General features: G+C 42.2%; 1 protein-coding gene across 3 annotated transcripts in view; it reads left to right on the top strand.

Moving 5' to 3' along the window:
• Positions 1 to 3,151: 3,151 nt before the first annotated feature.
• The window catches only part of DVL1 (dishevelled segment polarity protein 1), a 233,975-nt gene continuing 219,473 nt past the window's right edge, over positions 3,152 to 17,653 (top strand). Inside the window, exon 1 of one of the 3 annotated variants that reach the window (XM_073585434.1) lies at positions 3,152 to 3,547. In XM_073585434.1, coding sequence (XP_073441535.1) covers positions 3,378 to 3,547 — 170 coding nt within the window. In that variant the 5' untranslated portion in view covers positions 3,152 to 3,377. The remainder of the gene's footprint in view (positions 3,548 to 17,653) is intronic. The other 2 variants (XM_073585432.1, XM_073585433.1) reach the window with 2 other exon arrangements.

The following is a 17,653-nucleotide window of genomic DNA, read 5'->3' as shown; positions in this document are numbered from 1 at the left end:
AACATACGAGGTACAGGGAATGGCTTGCTATATGCCCTGGGCCACATTTTTTTCTAAAACCTGGCTGCACTTGAAAGAATTTTATCTGGCCCAAATTGTGTTTCATATGTAAATGACTTATTTGATGATTTGTGGAGTTTGGTAATAAAAAAGTCACTCATTCTCAGGAGCTTTATTACAGATGAAGTGCATCTCTGGGGCACACAAGCTGTTATATAGAACAGATGGAGGTGTCCCTTATATGGCAGAATAATTGCTTGTTTGCAAGCAGAATTAAATCTGAAAATCGAGCATGCCCATGTTTGTATCTATTTCTTGGGCACCCAATCATGGTTACCATATCCAAAGGTGGATGGTCGAAGATCGACGTCTCTCTAAATTTTTGTCTATAGGATAAGCCCTTTTTTCTTGAGTGTTTTCTAATTTTTAGTTCTACTACGTAAGGGGACAGCTAGAATCGGGGACCACAGCCTAGTAGTATGATAGTCCAAGCTTTACCAGCATTTAGAAGAAAAAAAATGTACGCTAAAATGATCCATAACTATTAAATCTCTTCCAATCCTCAAACAAAAACCAACAATATGGCCGACCTGCATTTAAGAAGATTGCTGTCTACCATTGGTTGGTTATGGTCAAAATTGGCCTTTTTTACAACTTAATGTGTCTGGTCACCCTTAGATGGTTCTTTTTAGGTATTTTGTGCTTGCTGATGGTTTTCTTACACCTCCAAATGTGACATCTCAATTTGTGTCTGAATTTGCAATGTACCATAAAGGGGTTGTCCAGGCATATAATATCGATGACCTGATCTATCCACAGGCTAGGTCATCAATATTAGATCGGTGTTCAACACTTGGCACCTCCAAAATCAGCTCTTATCTACTCCGGAGGTGGCCCGACATACAGTGTACAGAACAGGAGAGGCACATCTCAGTACACAGTCTAAAGGCCCCTTTACATTTAGCGATGCACCAGCGATCCCGACCACAATATGACCCGGTCAGGATTGCTGGTGCATCGCTAAATGGTCGCTAGTCAGTTGCCAAACAGGCAGATCTCACTAGCGACGCAGCGATGCTCGATGGTCATACTTACCTTTCCGATGCAGCGATGATGTCTTCTTCCGCCCGCGTCCATGTCTCGCTCGTCGGCGCCAGCAGGAAGCCGACGACGAGAAATGGACCAGGCCGATCTCGCGCGATCAGCAATAGCCAACGGGGGAGCCGTTTGGAGGTAAGTATCACATGTAGCGATATCGCTAGCGATATCGCTGCTGTGTCTCAAAATCGGTGACGCTTTAGCGATATCGCTAGCGATATCGCTATGTGTAAAGGGCCCTTAAAGGCAGCTCCTATTTAGCATTGATGGTCTTTTCTTAGTATAGGTCATCAATGTCTGATCGTTGGGGCTGTGACACTTGCACCTCCACTGATCAGCTGTTCCTAGTGTCAGGCGTAATTGCTCAGTTGCGGAGCTGCACAGTACAGCTCCACTGACTGTATAGTGGCTGCGGCTGGTACTGCACATCTGCCCCTATTCAAATCAATAGGGGGCTGATGCGTAGTACCCGGCCACAGCCACCAGAATGTCAATGGAGCTGTACTGAACTGCAACTGAAGAGTTCCAGCCGACACCGACACCGGGAACAGCTAATCGGCGAGAGAGCTGGTTGTCGCACCTTGCTGATCAGACATTGATGACCTATCCTAAGGATAAGCCATCAGTGTTAACGTCCCAAACAATCTGTTTAAGTAAATGGGAGATAAGCTGCAGTGAACATCCACTAAACATGGTACTCGGCTCCGCATACTATTTATGTCTGGCCACCTTCAAAGCTGGTTACAGCTGATGGGAGGGTGTGTTGGACCCTCATGATTTGATATTGATGGCCTATATAAAATGGGTCATATATAAAATTACTATGGGTCTGACACCAGAACCCCTACAGATCAGCTCCATCAGTTTGTATGTTCTCCCCATGTTTCAGTGGGTTTTCACCGAGCACTCCAATTTCCTCCCATATTCAAAGACATACTGATAGGCAGGGGCATAACGATTGCAGTGACAGAGAGTGCGCCGTGACTAAGCCCGTGCGGTAAGGCTGCCTGCCGACGCCAGCGCCTACTTCAGCTGGATGTGCGTCTGAGGACATTATTACAGTAAGGGACCCAGGATGGGGAACATTGTAACAGGAAGATGCCCAGGACAGGGGATTTTATAACAGGAAGGTACCTAGGATGAGAGACATGATTACAGGATGGGGGCCAGAACTAGGGACATTATTACAGAAAGGGGCTCAGGATGGTGACATTATTACAGAAAGGGGCTCAGGATGGGGGACATTATTACGGAAAGAGGCCCAGGATGGGGGACATTATTACAGAAAGAGGCTAAGGATGGGGGACATTATTGCAGGAATGGGACAGGACAATGGACATTATTACTTGAAGGGGCCAGGACGAGGGACACTATTACAGGACGGGGCCCAGGATAGGGACATTATTATAGGAAGGCAAAATGATAGGGGAAATTATTACAGAAAGGGGCCAGAACAGAAAACATTATTACAGGAAGGTGCCATGATGGGGACACTGTTACATATATGTCTTTATAGGCTCTAGAACGCTACAAAGGCCCTTACACTTGACCAACATGGAGGTGAGAGCCAATGTCCAAATTTGTGCTTGGGCTCATGGGACTTTAGTTACACCACTGCTGATACAGACTTTAGATTGTAAACCCCATTGGGGACAGTGATGATGATGATGTTTGTAAGGCGCTGTGGGATTAATGATGTTAAGAAAGCACGTAAAATAAATAAAAAAAACAATAACAGTTTAAGACTGGAATAAGACATGCTAGTCTAAGTAAATCTCCAGAGAGTAACATAGGCAATACTTGAAAGCTTCAAGGATTCAGTGCAGTGAACTCAATGACTGACCAATAAGCCTCAAACCCATTCTCAAAAAAAAAAAAGGAAGAAAAACAAACAGAGGGAAAAAAAGATGACTACAGGAAATCTGAAACAAAGCCTGTATTTATTTTGGACAGGGCAAATCAGCACTTCTAGAGAAAGTAACAGCGGCTTCTCTCTCGCGTGCCGCCAGAGGGCGCTGCAGGGAGCAGAATGTCCTGTGAGCAGCCATTTCACAATGCATTGCCAGCTCAGGATTCTGCATCTCTCCCTTCCTGTTTTGAGAGCAGTGTATTGTGAAAGCCTATAGAGTGACTGGCAGGGGGAAAAATCCAGACTGTTGGTTCCATATTTCTGCCCTGATCGTGGAAGCATTCTGTTCCTGAGCCGGCTACAGCCTGCAGAAGAAGGGGAGCCTTGCCATTTTGGGGGGGTCTACCCCCTCTTGGACATTTCTTTGCTCATGGCTGAGACTAAAATCATCTACCACATAGATGAAGAAGAAACCCCTTATCTGGTGAAACTGCCGGTGTCTCCTGAAAAAGTCACCTTAGCAGATTTTAAAAATGTCCTCAGCAATAGACCTGTGCACAATTACAAATTCTTCTTCAAATCCATGGACCAGGATTTTGGGTAAGCAGCGCCCCCCCAGCCCTGAGTCTGTGGTCAGTGTGTGTGTGCAGGGCAGATACTGCTGCTAGCATAGTGTGCACCTGCTGGAGGGGTTACATGGTTAGTTTACAAATATCTGCCTAGATTTATTTTCTATACATGCAATATATGTGTGTGTGTGTATATTCATTACTTCAATTATAAATATATTATTTATAGCCACTTCTTTAATCAAATACACTTTATATTATTTATATTCATTACTTTCAATATATATATTCAATCATTTAATAATATATTTTATATTTATAGTCATTAATGATAAACATATATTTTATGTTATTTATATTCCTTACTTTCGTTATATAAAATTAATTTCATAATAGATATTTTAGATCATTTATATACATTAGTTTAATAATAAATATCTTTTATATTTATATTCATACTTTCATTATAAATATATATATATATATTTTTTTGCTTCCTTGTGGTCATATCTGGCAGATGTAATACATGCATCTATGTTACGTAACCATAAATCGAGTCCATTATTTTCTTGCGCGTCTCTTTTTGGCGTATCATTTTGATCATTCACAATACGACATTCCGCTATCTGATCACAACGCATCGCGATACTTTGCCCGTTACTATTTTATGTAGATATATAACATTTTCCAGAGTATAGCACCATTTTTTTACGCATATATTACGCCGCCGCCGCGTTGTGTAAGTCACTTTACTTAGCATATATTCCTCGTACCGGCGGCACTACACAGGATTTCCAGGAGTACAATGTGAAGTCATTCCCAGGAGTAATACACTGGGGATGGGGGACTTTTAATCCTTGCAATGTCACCGCTTCAAAGGTTTTTTTTTTTACTGTCATTTTCCATAAAGAACAATTATTAAATGGGAGGGGGAGATCGACTTCTGAGGAGAAAGCGGCATTTAATAAACGCCAGCTTTCATATCCTGTTAGGAAGAAGTAGAAGGTAAATTGGGCTTGTAAATGTGGGTTTTAGGAGCTGGGGTGGGAGCTGACATGGGAGAAGTTTTCCCCTGTGTCTCTATGGCCACCTTGGCGCTGTAGTCGGCCCCCTTCTGCAGGTACGCCGCTGACCTTCATATTATTCCAACACAGAGTCTTATCAGGTGACTTCTATTTCCGGACTTTAACCCTTTGCGCCATAATAATCAGTGTTTGATAACACGACCTCTGCATTGCATTATGTGCCGCGCTCGGTGCACGGTCTGTAATTATGGGGATTGTGTTCTCTTTTATGCTGCTAATTGGTTTCCTAGATGCCCATGTGTGGAGTGTCTGCCTCTTTGATGGCTCCCTGGTGTATGTAGTACTGTAGCCATACAGCCAAGCCCTGATCTTTCCGCCTTCGGCCTGTGTCGTCCTGGCAATGCCAGGTTTTTATAGGGCAATGCAATTGCCTCGATCATGAGGCCCCACAATAAACATGGTGGGAGGAGGGAGGGCATGTCTTTTCTGACACAGCCAAGGTGCAGCTGGGAGAGTCAGTGAGAGGGCTGAGGCGGGCGGTTTTATAGTATATGGAATGTATATGGCCTTTGGGTAGTGCTGTATAGACAAGGGGTAGGATGGCAGACCTGCATTGAGGGCGAAGAGGCGACGGGCACTGTAATGTAGACCCACACAGGCAGGTGACTGATAAAGAAACAGCTGAGCAGGGCCCCAATGTAGACCCCATTCAAGACTGAACACCTGCACAGCTTTCTCATACAAGAATATAATGTGCAAAGGCGTTGGCTGAACACTACAAGTCTCAGCATGAACCTGTAGTCCTACTGCTTATACATTGTGAAGGAACAGCTGGACAATTATAATTGCACATTATTGATAGGCTGCAGGTACATAAGAATTAGGACATTCAGACCTTTTGCCCCCGATGTATAGCATCCGACCCCTCGCCGTGCACCCATCCTGACTGCATTATGCCCCCTGTACAGTTTGGGGTAGGAGGTGTAATGCTCTGGGGTTATGGACCTGTTATCAGGGGTCGGCCTTTGTGTTCCAGTGAAGGGGAATCTTAATACTTGAGCACAAGACATTTTGGGCATTTGTAGCTTTCAACTTTGTGGAAAGATCTGTTTCTGTTCTTCATGACTGTGCCCAGTGCACAATTGTGAGCCCGACCTCCCCTCAACATCAATATCTGACCTCATAAATGCTCTTCTCGATAAACAGACACATTATAGAAAGTCTTCCCACAAGAGTAAGAGCTGTTACACCTGCAAAGAAGAAACCAACTCCAAATTGATGTCTATGGATCTAGAATGAGAGGTCAAAAAAGCTACCTTAGAGGCAATGCGGAGGGGGCAGGGACGGACATATCGTTGGTACAACCTGTACAGCTATACGGGGGTACAAACAGTAAGTGGACCCATTTACACAACAGCTTGAATTGTGCATTATGATAAAGTATTGGACTCCCAAGGGCCCATATATTGTGCTTGCGCAGGGGCCCTCTTCTGTCTGTGTTCGCCAGTTGAATGGCACATGGTATCACATGCCTCAGTGGGGCCCGCCATACTTCTTTCCATAGAGTGTAGCAATATCATGGCAATTTGACATCTGTTGACTCACACATTATGGGAACTATGTGTAGGTTTTCTCTAATTCTGACCGTGATAGTCTATTTAGCCATCTCTTGTTCTCCTAATTAATTTCCAGGGAATAAAATTTACTTTTAAAAGTGCTCAATCTGGAAAAGAACCCCCACCACTCCCATTGTAATGCTTATCCCACTGGGTTGTGCATAGAATGTATATACTACTAAGTGACGCTGCCCCCGCTCCCCAATAATATATAATCATCAGTACTAGAACAACCCTTACCTATGCTTTTCCCATCATCTGTCTCAGTGTCATGTATCCCCTCTCCTCCTCACATGACCTAAACCTCCTAAAAGACCACACATTCTTGCATCTATTTTGCCACGTCAGCAAATCAGAAATGTCCAGAAAACCCAGCTCCGCCAATCACTGCCCATCAATCATTTCTTAGAGTTGGTTGTTACAGCATCCACTGATTGGCGGAGCAGGTATTTCTTGTGGATCAAAATGGGATCAGGACGTAGACACCAGCAGGGGCCATGGGATCATCAGAACAGGGTCTGCTTGAGACTCGTGAAGGAAGGCATGTATCACTTCTTTTAAGGTGTCATTTAAAGAAAAAATGTTGTTCTCTAGACAATTCCTTTAATGGAGTTACATAAAATAGGCAACCCCTCTAAATAGCAAATGTTGGGTGTCCATTAGAGTTGGTGCATATCAATCTGCTGGACCTGGTATGTCGGCCATGTCTGTAATCTGTGACTGCTGGACAGGAGCCCTTAGGACTTTTTCTTACCAGGTGGCGTTTGCCATCCTTCATTGGGGTTTGTCCTGATGAAGAAGTGTGTGCAGTTCAACTATTCCTGTCTCCTGCTCATTTCTGGACAACTGGCAGCGTGGATTTTTACCCACTTATCTCCATCCTCAAGGCTAATGGCATCTTCAACTCTTCTGATTAGTCGGTCTTCGTTGTGGCGCCATCGTTGGTATACTGTATGTGATGTTTCGCAAGGCTGGATATTCAAAAGAGCATCCGGGGATATCGTCAGGAAAGGCTTGTTTCACCCTAGCGTTTTTTAGCGCTGCGCTTCGTGCGTGTCCATGCGCATGCGTCCTGCGCCCCTATCTTTAACATGGGGGCGCATGGTCTAGCGTATGCACGCGTTCGTATGCATTTTTGTGCACATGCGTTTTTTGTAGTGTGCGGCTAGGCGCGCTGGACGCAACCTGTTGCATTTTTGGTCCGTCCGACCTGTCTTAAAAAACGCTTGCGCTAGGAATGCGCAAAAAAATCACAATACAGTCTATGGGAACGCAGGTGTGCTCATAGACATGCGCACGCCTGCGTTTAAAATCGCATGCATTTTAAGAGTTAACATGGCTAGAAACTGGTTAAAACGCATGCGCCTAAAAAAAGCAAATGCATGCAAAACGCATGATACGTTTTTTGCATGCGATTCTATTGCGCACGAAGCGCAGCGCTAAAAAACGCTAGTGTGAAACTAGCCTTATAGTCAGTTATCTGGGCAGCAGCCAACCACAGATCACTGATGTGTCTGATTGGGTCCTGGGAATCAATTTGCATCAACTTTAGCAGCCATTATTAGAAGTCATTCCAGTGCCCAGAGGCGTTGTCATACATGTGACATACAATCACGGTTTTATTCTGAATCCAGTAGAATGTGATCTCCATGAATCTTGCTTCAGAATCTTCCGGCAATCAGCAGATATCCTTCAAGAAACGTGCTGTCTGACTCCAATCACTGCTCGGGAAATGTAGGATTGCATGACAACCATTGAAGTGAATGGGTGACCATGGAAGGGGTGGGTGTGTTATGACTCACTATGTCAGCTAATAGTCAGTGCTTCTGAGCTGAGAACATCTATATGGTCTATGCTTCATTTGGGAACTTTGTAAGACAGACTGATTAAAGGGAGCTCGATAGCTGATAAATGCTGGTCGAACCACGGGCAGCACGAACCAACATCGGCTGAGTTATTGCCGCCGTGTGTGTTCTATTCTAAAATGCTGCGGTATTTCAGAGAAAACCTACTTTGGGAAGCTGGCTAGGGACTATGCGGATGACTAGCCTAAGGCCGGTATCCAATGACTTTTCCCTGCTCCGATCCCTTTGAGAGGTCTTTCCAGAGACCGGTCAGTCATGTAGAGCAGGGAGAAGCCGCTGGACTAATCATCCAAAATATATGGTCCCCAGACAGCTTTTCAAAGAAGGTTTTCTTCCGAAGCGCCGCAGTGTCTGATTCATGCTATTCATGGTTCGGGCAGCATGAATCAGCTGACAGGTCCCACTTCATTGGTGATGAACTTACAGCAGAAAGGGGGAATAAGGGGCTGCCAGACTCTTATCTGAGAAGGAAAAACATGATTAGATTGAATTCCACCCATTTCCATGGTGGAAGAGACCCAGCTATTTCATAAGAATTTCCGTGACCGCAAACATGAGTTGGAATTCTGCTTTAGGACTGGAAAGATGAGTGATATCCTCTGTGAATGCTATAATGGAGGTCATATTGGTGGTCTCCAGCTTTCCTACAATCAGACACAAGAAACACTTGAATATAATCTGGAGGTAATATAGTAACGGCTGATTTACTGATTATAGGAAGCAGTGCGCTGTGATATATCTGTAGTCTAGGGCCATTTCCTGTGAGAACACTGCACCAAAATATAATCAAGGTTTACAGAACATCATAATCCCATACTTTCATGTCCGTGTCCTGGGAAAATCCTGACAGGGACAGAATTCCATGTGATTTCACTACAAATTCTGATAGAGACCATTACCTTGTCTGCTGTAAGGGATCAGTCACATCATTTACCCACAATGTGCTGGCTGAACATACCATATAACAAGTGGATTTTATATTTTTATCACGTGGTCAATTTTATATTATTGTTTTGTATGATTAGATTTTCATATGTTCCTGCAAAGCTGTCATAGGGAACACAGACCTGCAATTGTACCTGGGCTGCAGGGCCTGGGGAAAGGGGCATTGGCCACTCTGACAAAAAGGGACTATGTACTGTGGCATCACTGTTTAATTTACTTTTACTCTGACACTACTGTGTGTATTATGCCTGTATTGTCATATCACTGTGCTTACTATTTCTGTACTGTAACATAACTGTGTTTATAATCCCTGTGCTGTGACATCACTGGATTTATTATCCCTGCATTGTAACTTCACTGGAGTTATTATCTCTGTATTGTGGCATCACTGTGGTTATTATCCCTGTACTGTGACAGCACTGTGTTTATCATCTCTGTACTGTGACATCATTGTGTTTATTATCCCTGCACTGTGACATCATTGTGTTTATTATCCCTGTACTGTGACATCACTAGATTTATTATCCCTGCATTGTAACTTCACTGGATTTATTATCTCTGTATTGTGGCATCACTGTGGTTATTAGCCCTGTACTGTGATAGCACTGTGTTTATCATCTCTGTACTGTGACATCATTGTGTTTATTATCCCTGTACTGTGACATCATTGTGTTTATTATCCCTGTACAGTGACATCACTATATTTATTATCCCTGCACTGTAACTTCACTGGATTTATTACCTCTGTTTTGTGGCATCACTGTTGGTATTATCCCTGTACTGTGACATCATTGTGTTTATCATCTCTGTACTGTGACATCACTTGGTTTATTATCCCTGTATTGTGACATCATTGTGTTTATTATCCCTGTACTGTGACAACACTAGATTTATTATCCCTGCACCGTAACTTCACTGGATTTATTATCTCTGTATTGTGGCATCACTGTGGTTATTATCCCTGTACTGTGACAGCGCTGTGTTTATCATCTCTGTACTGTGACATCACTGGGTTTATTATGCCTATACTGTGACATCACTCGATGTATTATCCCTGTACTGTGGCATCACTGTGTTTATCATCTCTGTACTGTGACATCATTGTGTTTATTATCCCTGTACTGTAACATCATTGTGTTTATTATCCCTGTACTGTGACATCACTATATTTATTATCCCTGCACTGTAACTTCACTGGATTTATTATCTCTGTATTGTGGGATCACTGTTGGTATTATCCCTGTACTGTGACATCATTGTGTTTATCATCTCTGTACTGTGACATCACTTGGTTTATTATCCCTGTATTGTGACATCATTGTGTTTATCATCTCTGTACTGTGACATCGCTGTGTTTATCATCTCTGTACTGTGACATCATTATTTATCATCCCTGTACAGTGACATTAGTTTTCATCCTTTTACTATCACATCATTGTGTTTATTACCACTATAAGGACTGACATCAGGTTACGTTAAGTTCACCTGTCCATATTGTTTTCTCCTTCTGCCACTTCCGCACTAAGTTCTGTGTGGGCGCTTAAGACATCTTGATCCTTGTACAGTACTGAAAGTGAAGAGAGCTCTGGAGTTAGGGGGGTGTGGTCTCAAGTTTAAATTAGTTAAAGGGTCTGAATACATTTTGCATGCTTTAAGCCTCATTCAGACGTCCATGGGTCACGTACATGTCCTTTGTTTTTCACAGATAGAACATGTACACATTACAGTCCAAGTGGCTGTTCACATGATGTCAGTTTTTTTTCTCAGACTGAGTGGTCTGGAAAAAATCAAGAGGACATGTCCTTTTGTTATCCGAGTCACAGATCAAAATTACCCATTTAAATCTATGGGTCTGTGAAAATGGAGGGCATCGGTGTGCAATCCGAGTGCAGTCCATAATTACCATTGTAGTGGGTAGAAGAAGCTTTGTAATATATATACAGTATATATATATATATATATATATATATATATTACTTATTTATTTTTTTTTTCATATGTGAAAATCACTGATAATAAAAACTGAAACACAGATCAAACACTGATGAAAATTGGATCCAAAACACTGGTGAACAATGGTCTGTGTTTTTATGTACGCGAAAAATCAAGGACTTCTGAGTGAGACCATTAATGTGGCCAGATGCTGTGGCCAAAATGCTGCCCACTGCAATAGCCAATTGCTGCACAATTTTGTGTCGCCATCACAAGTGACCGGAGCTTTGGTCAGGCTGCCACCACACAGCCGCCCTAGGTGAGAAGAGCAGGAGTCCAGATATTTGCTAGACCTGCTGTCCAAAACAGTTACTCTAAGGCTATGTGACCACGTAGCGTTTTTTAAACGCTCAGGAAACGTGTTCTCCTTACCAGAAAACGCGCGTTTTTGCCGCAATTTTTGCACGTTTTTTGCGCAAAAAACGTGTGTTTTTGATGCGTTTTTTTTCCGTGCGTCTTTTGGACTATAGAAAATAGCCAAAAACGCGGAAATGAACATGCTGCGTTTTTTACCGCTAAGTGTTTCCTTAGAGGTAAAAAGCGCATCCATTGGCACAAAAAGGCCAAAATGCATTTAAATGAATGGGATGCTTTTAATCGTTTTTGATACGGTTTGACCCCGAAAAACGCATCAAAAACGCTTAAAAAACACTATGTGGGCACACAGCCTAAAGGCGCACTCAGATTATCATATAAATCGGAGCAAGATCAGAACGCATAGCACGGACTGGCCGGCGGCTCTTCGGACCTGAGTGTTACAGCTTCATGTATTTCTATGCAGCCTCCACGCTCTGGTCAGTAGAACCGCCGGCCAGTCCGTGCACTGCGTTCTGATCTTGCCTCGATTTATACGGCTGTCTGACAGCGCCCCAAATGCGTGAACAAGGCGGCTGAAGCAGCCCTTTTAGTATGGAGTTCGGTAAAAAAGGAAGCAAGAGCAGGTAATAGGAGAATATTACAAAGATTCACAACTTTGCAAAGGCTGATAAATAATTAAATGGAAAAAAAGAAACATTTAGTTACTCTTCAACACTCCAGCCTGGGAATGCTATGGTAGCAGCCCCTATGAAAGTTGTAATGGTGGTCACGTCAGTTGTCATTCTCTAGAATCCTCGGAAAAGAGTATATATTTCTCGTCTACATATATCCGATAATGGACATAGTGATGCACCATTTCCCCCGGTCATCAATAACTAATTTATCAATCTGCTGCTGACAAGGACACGGTCACGGCAATGAAAGGACATTTGATAAATGAATTCAGATGTAATTTCCTTTCGGTCTCTGTGGGTCTTAGGGGAAGTGGGAATATGTATAATTTCCAGCTGTCAGCAGGAATAGGCCCATCTATTCTTACATTATGTCAAGGGAGCCACACAGGATGAAGAACTTGCCAACCCACAGAGAAGTGGCCATTTTGAGATTTAAAGGGGATCTTATTATTTGATTTGTATACAAGCCAGTATATAATGGAAGATGAAATGGTATTCCATATTCCTTTTAGTCTATGTTCATATAACCTTCTTTTGGTGCTTACGGCACTTGGAACAATGTTAATCAATGCGACTTTTCAGATGACTGAATGTCCACGTGAACAAAAAACCAGGGCTGTGGTAAGCCAAACTTCCGACTCTGACTCCTCAATTTCCATGACACCAACTCCTACTCCGACTCCACCAAAATGGGCTCCGACTCCACGACTCCAACTCCACAGCCCTGCCAGGGTTGTGGAGTCGGTCAGCCAAACCTCCAACTCTGACTCCTCAATTTCCATGACAAAAAGTATTTGCGATTCCTTGCAGCTCCACTACCAATTGCCAACGTATTCTTCTCCTAAACCCCCCATTTTTCAACCTCTGTGTCCCCTTCCATACCCACATGAACTGAATAACAACAGATATACATGTTATTTGGATAATTTGGCCACAGCAGCCATTTATTAACATATAAACAAATGTTTTACAGTACTTAAAAACCCGTAAGGGCGGTCCTCGAAGCCCAGAAATACCAAGATTCCATAGTTATTAAACCAACATGGCCCCCAGGTCGAGTCTTGCCTCCTGCTGTAAAGCACCAGCTTGGAGGCACCAAAAAACAACCCGCCTGGTCATGAACCATTACCATATCCAAGTTCCCTTTATCCCTTCTTCGGGATGCCTCAAATATCCGTCCACATAGGCCCACCCCGGAGGGAGTCCGGGACCTCTTCCGATTCCCCCCCCCCAGGGCATCCAGCCTCACCAACTTCGAGGACCACCCCCACGCCCCGCTGCCATGACAGAAAACGTACACGAAACTGCTGTTCTAATGTAGAAGAATACAAAGACTGTTCCACGCAATTCAACTAAAATACTAATCCAGGGACAACCCCCAACCCATAGCCCAACATACCGGGAGGGTGGGTGGGAGATTGCTACTGTTACTGAGGGGTACCAAAAATGGTTGCCCCTATAAGATGGCGCCCCCTATTTATACCCATGTCCCCTGACCCCTCCCCCCCTTAACTAACCCTCCCCTTTAATAAACCCGGCCCCACTCAGCACTATTCACTAATTAACCCCTTACACCACGCTACCCACTATCCACAACTGTAGCTTCTTCACTCCCTCTCAACTTTGTCATGATGGCCTCCCTTTCACGGCCTTTGGCCTAGTACGGCCTCACTTGACACCGACTTTGACTCCACAGCCCTGCAAAAAACGAAACATACATTAGTCTCCTCCTTCTGTCGGATGAGACTCACCTATTCAGGTTTTTGAGTGCCCAAAATAAAAATCAGATCCCGTACAGATCAACCATATAGCATTCGATTTTTACATGTACATTGCAATAGTTAAACGTAGGAAACCTTTTATCTGGATGAAATCGGACAATTTTTTATACCTTCGTGTGAACGTAGTCTTAGTAGAACGCAGTATGGATAAGGTGTATTTACATTGCCTTTGCTCATGGAAAGCAAGTGCAAAAACGCAGCAAAAAACCCCACTGGTATCAGGTTTTGCTGCTTTTTCGGTGCAAAAACCCAAGGAAATTGCATTACTTATTTTTTTGAGGGGGGCGCTAAATTTTATCAGCCTGCACAAGAGACAATAAAAACTCAGCAAAAAATGCAACAATAATTGTAAAAATCATTTTTTGAACTCACCACATTATTATTAGACTTTGCACAATGTGTGGGACCTTTTCCAGCTGCCGACTTTCAGAGCATAGAAGAAACGTAGGAAATTATCCACTTATAACAAATCCAAATTCTTTATTATATGTCCATCAGAACGAATTCTGTGGTTTCAAAGACATCTCTGACGCATTTCCGGCGTTACGCCCTTAGTCATAGAGGTGCATTTGCATCAGTAATGCAATGACTCCATTTTGGTCTTCCTATGTAGGAGAGAGATCCAAGAGATGTAGGAGTATAGGCAGGTATCAAATTAAATATAGCTCTGGGAGCTGGATGACTACGTTCATTATTGTATATTTCATTCATGTGCTATACATAGATATTGGTCGCTAATTTACAATTAAAATTGTCAAATAAAAAATAATTGCTATTAATGGGATTTTTCACCATTGCACAACCCCTCATTGATGGGTCTTGCAAGATGAAAAAAGAAAAAAAAAACACCCTGAAAAACGATAATCATATCCCAGACCGGTGCCACTAATCCTTCCTTAGCACAGCATCCCCTCTCAGAGACCAGCTGGGGGTGCAGCACTGATTACGGAGGAGTGGCACAAGTTAGGCAGGTGAGTATCTAGGTTTTACCTCCCTGGTAAAATTAATGAAGGGATATGCCCCCTTCTAATATTTATGACATTTCCAAGCGATCTTATACAGTATTCATTCATACATTTTTAAGCTTTGTTTTGGCTCCTTTTCATCAGTTTTTGATTTCTCTGACTTCCCGGGTCCTATTTGCCATCTCTCCTTGAATGAGTTGGCAAATTTCCCAGGAACCTCCTGAACCCTCTGTAAGCCAGAAGGTATCCTGTGCGTGAGGATGAGAATAGATGAAGCTCCAGGATGTGATTGCTTATTCGGGGGCAGGAGTGGGTTGCGCAGGAGTGGGGAATGGATGTTGATGGGTGTGGCCTTTAAAAAGGAGTAATTCTATTGGTAAAAATGTTGCACACAACAAAGAACTCTCTCTTGAAAAGCTAGCTCAGAAAAGTTGACAAATATGGAACATCATTGACATGCATGTTCAGCTGGGGTGAGCCATTGTCTGTTTTAACTGTGCAAAGACGAATACGATGCTTCCAGACTCATCTCCCGCATGGGACATTTTAAAATTCAACATGCTCAATCCTTATTAGGTGCTCACATGCACATAAGGGAGCCATTCAGTCCTGCTTTAGATGACTTAAAGGGATTGTCCACGACCCAACAGCCCTTTGTGAATGGACCCAAGATGCTGCATTAAATAGAACTTCAACTGTGACTGAAGTTTGAAGCCATTCTGCTGCTGTTGATTGACTGCAGTGGTCACGTGCCATTGTTTATGCCACAAGTCCAGCAGGGATAACAATGCTCAGAATGAAGGCGCGGTACCGGATCAAGAGGTACTAATTAAACCTTTTCTTTTACTTTACCCAGCATGCTGGGGTCATTAATAAGGGGTTGTCCAGTTGTGAACAGCCCCTTCACCAGATCAAAAGTAGTCAATTTATTCCAGTTTCTTCCCTAATTATTCCATACGGTTCCAGAAATCTGGGTCTTTTATTTAGTACTAATATTTATATTTTTTTACAAGGGTATGTAGCTCACAGGATCCTCTTGGGCGTGTCTTTAGGCTGCTCCACATTATTACCATGAGTACCACCCCCTCGAAAAGACCATAAAAATGAGCCCAAAATATACAAGCTCATATCTCTAGAACCCATATGACGAAATAAAGAAAAAAAAAGAATGGACTAAGGGGAGTAGCGGAAATAAAATAAGAGGAAAAACGTTCACTTTTGACCTGGTGACAAGTCCTCTTCGTAGCTAATGTGCATCATGGACCTTTGAAGTAGCCCCTTCTCTAGAGGAAGATTGCAATCTTCATATGATTGCCACCCTATTTATAACACTGGCGCTGAGCTGCTACTAGCCATCCCAGGCAGTTGTTGGCCAAGTGTTTCCCCCAGGTGTTTTGCATAAAGGCCTGCTCAGTTTCATTGATGATTCAAGGCCTTGTGCCCCTGGCAACATTCATAATTTACATTCGCCTCCATGAAGACCGTGAATTAATTATGTTATTTTCATTCGGTAATTAACAATAATTTTAGAGCTCGTCGGCTGTGTGCTTTCAGCGAGCGCATCGCTTTATCCTTCCGCATGTAATGTAAGGCCTCTGATTTATCAACTGATGAGAAGGAAGGAGATGTCTTCACTATTTGTTCTCGTCTCCTAGCAACAGCTGGGATAAACCTACCATGTATGTAGGTAGCCCTACAAATCTAGATCAGCAGCTGTACCTGTATTTTTTTTATTTTTCTAATGTTGTGGATATATTAGATCTCCCTTTGAGAGAAATTGACTTTTTTTTAGTGCAATTTGATGTGGTACTTTGGTATTTTTTGTCATTTTTTGCCATGCAAAATATAGAGAAAAAAAGAGATTTTTTTTTTTAAACAGTTGTGATGAAATGAAAGTTGTGCTGTGATTGGCTGCTATGGGCAACAAAGCTAATTTTTCTGTTAGACAGTGGTGATAATATATATATATATATATATATATACGGTGTATATATATATATATACTGTATATATACCGTATATATGTATATAATAGGTGTTTTTTGTTCATTTTTACTGTCACGTATGTTTGATAAATTATATTTAATACTCAGTAGACGTGTTTTTTTTATTTTTTTGCTGCTAAATTATTATTTATTAATTATAGAGTAAATTTAAAAAAGGAATGCTTTTTAAAGATATAAAAAACACTGTAAAAATATTGTATTTTTTTCTTAATTAAAGAAATTTAAAAAAAAAGGAGACGAGTTTGGGAGTACAAATTTATGACAACCGTTGACACTCTCAGTGCTGGAATGAATGTGTCGCATGGATTTATGTCTTTTTACATCAATTAAGGAATTTCCTTTTAAAACCGTGTGGGGGCATCACAACACAGAACTAGACCCCAATCAGAGGACCATAAAACATCCGGACTCCTTATCTATGAACTGGTCCAATGTTTATATTTATGTTTCTCCCTCTCCCATATTGATAGTTCTGCTTCAGTCACTTGTCTCATCTATTGCATTTTTTCTGTGCTGTATTGTGCATAAATATGTGACTTCAGATTTTGTATTAGTCTAGCCTGATGAAGAGACCTGAGTAGTCTCGAAAGCTTGCAATGTGTTACCATCTTTTCAGTTAGCCATTAAAAGGTATCAACTACTGAGGACTCTCAATTCTGAATATTTTTCTAAAAAAAGGAGAAGAATCCTATTTGGAATCGTTGTGTATATAAAAGTCCAATCAGTAAAATGTAGAATATTTAACCCATAAGGTAAACACCATAAAAAAAAAGTAAAACACCAGAATTGCCCCTTTTTACATTGCTGTTCCTCCCCTCAAAAAATGCAATAAAAAAGCTAAAATGTCAAAACATCTTATGTGTCCCAAAATGTTTCCAATAAAACTGCAGCTTCATGCACAAAAAAAAGTTCTCTAACAAATCAATCAATGGAAAAATAAAAGACCTACG

The sequence above is a fragment of the Dendrobates tinctorius genome, unplaced genomic scaffold (genome assembly GCF_039654945.1).
Source record: "Dendrobates tinctorius isolate UK_male_01 unplaced genomic scaffold, ASM3965494v1 ptg000086l, whole genome shotgun sequence".
Lineage (NCBI taxonomy): Eukaryota > Metazoa > Chordata > Amphibia > Anura > Dendrobatidae > Dendrobates > Dendrobates tinctorius.
The sequence above is the reverse complement of the archived record's forward strand: the minus strand, read 5'-3'. Positions and strand labels throughout refer to the sequence as shown.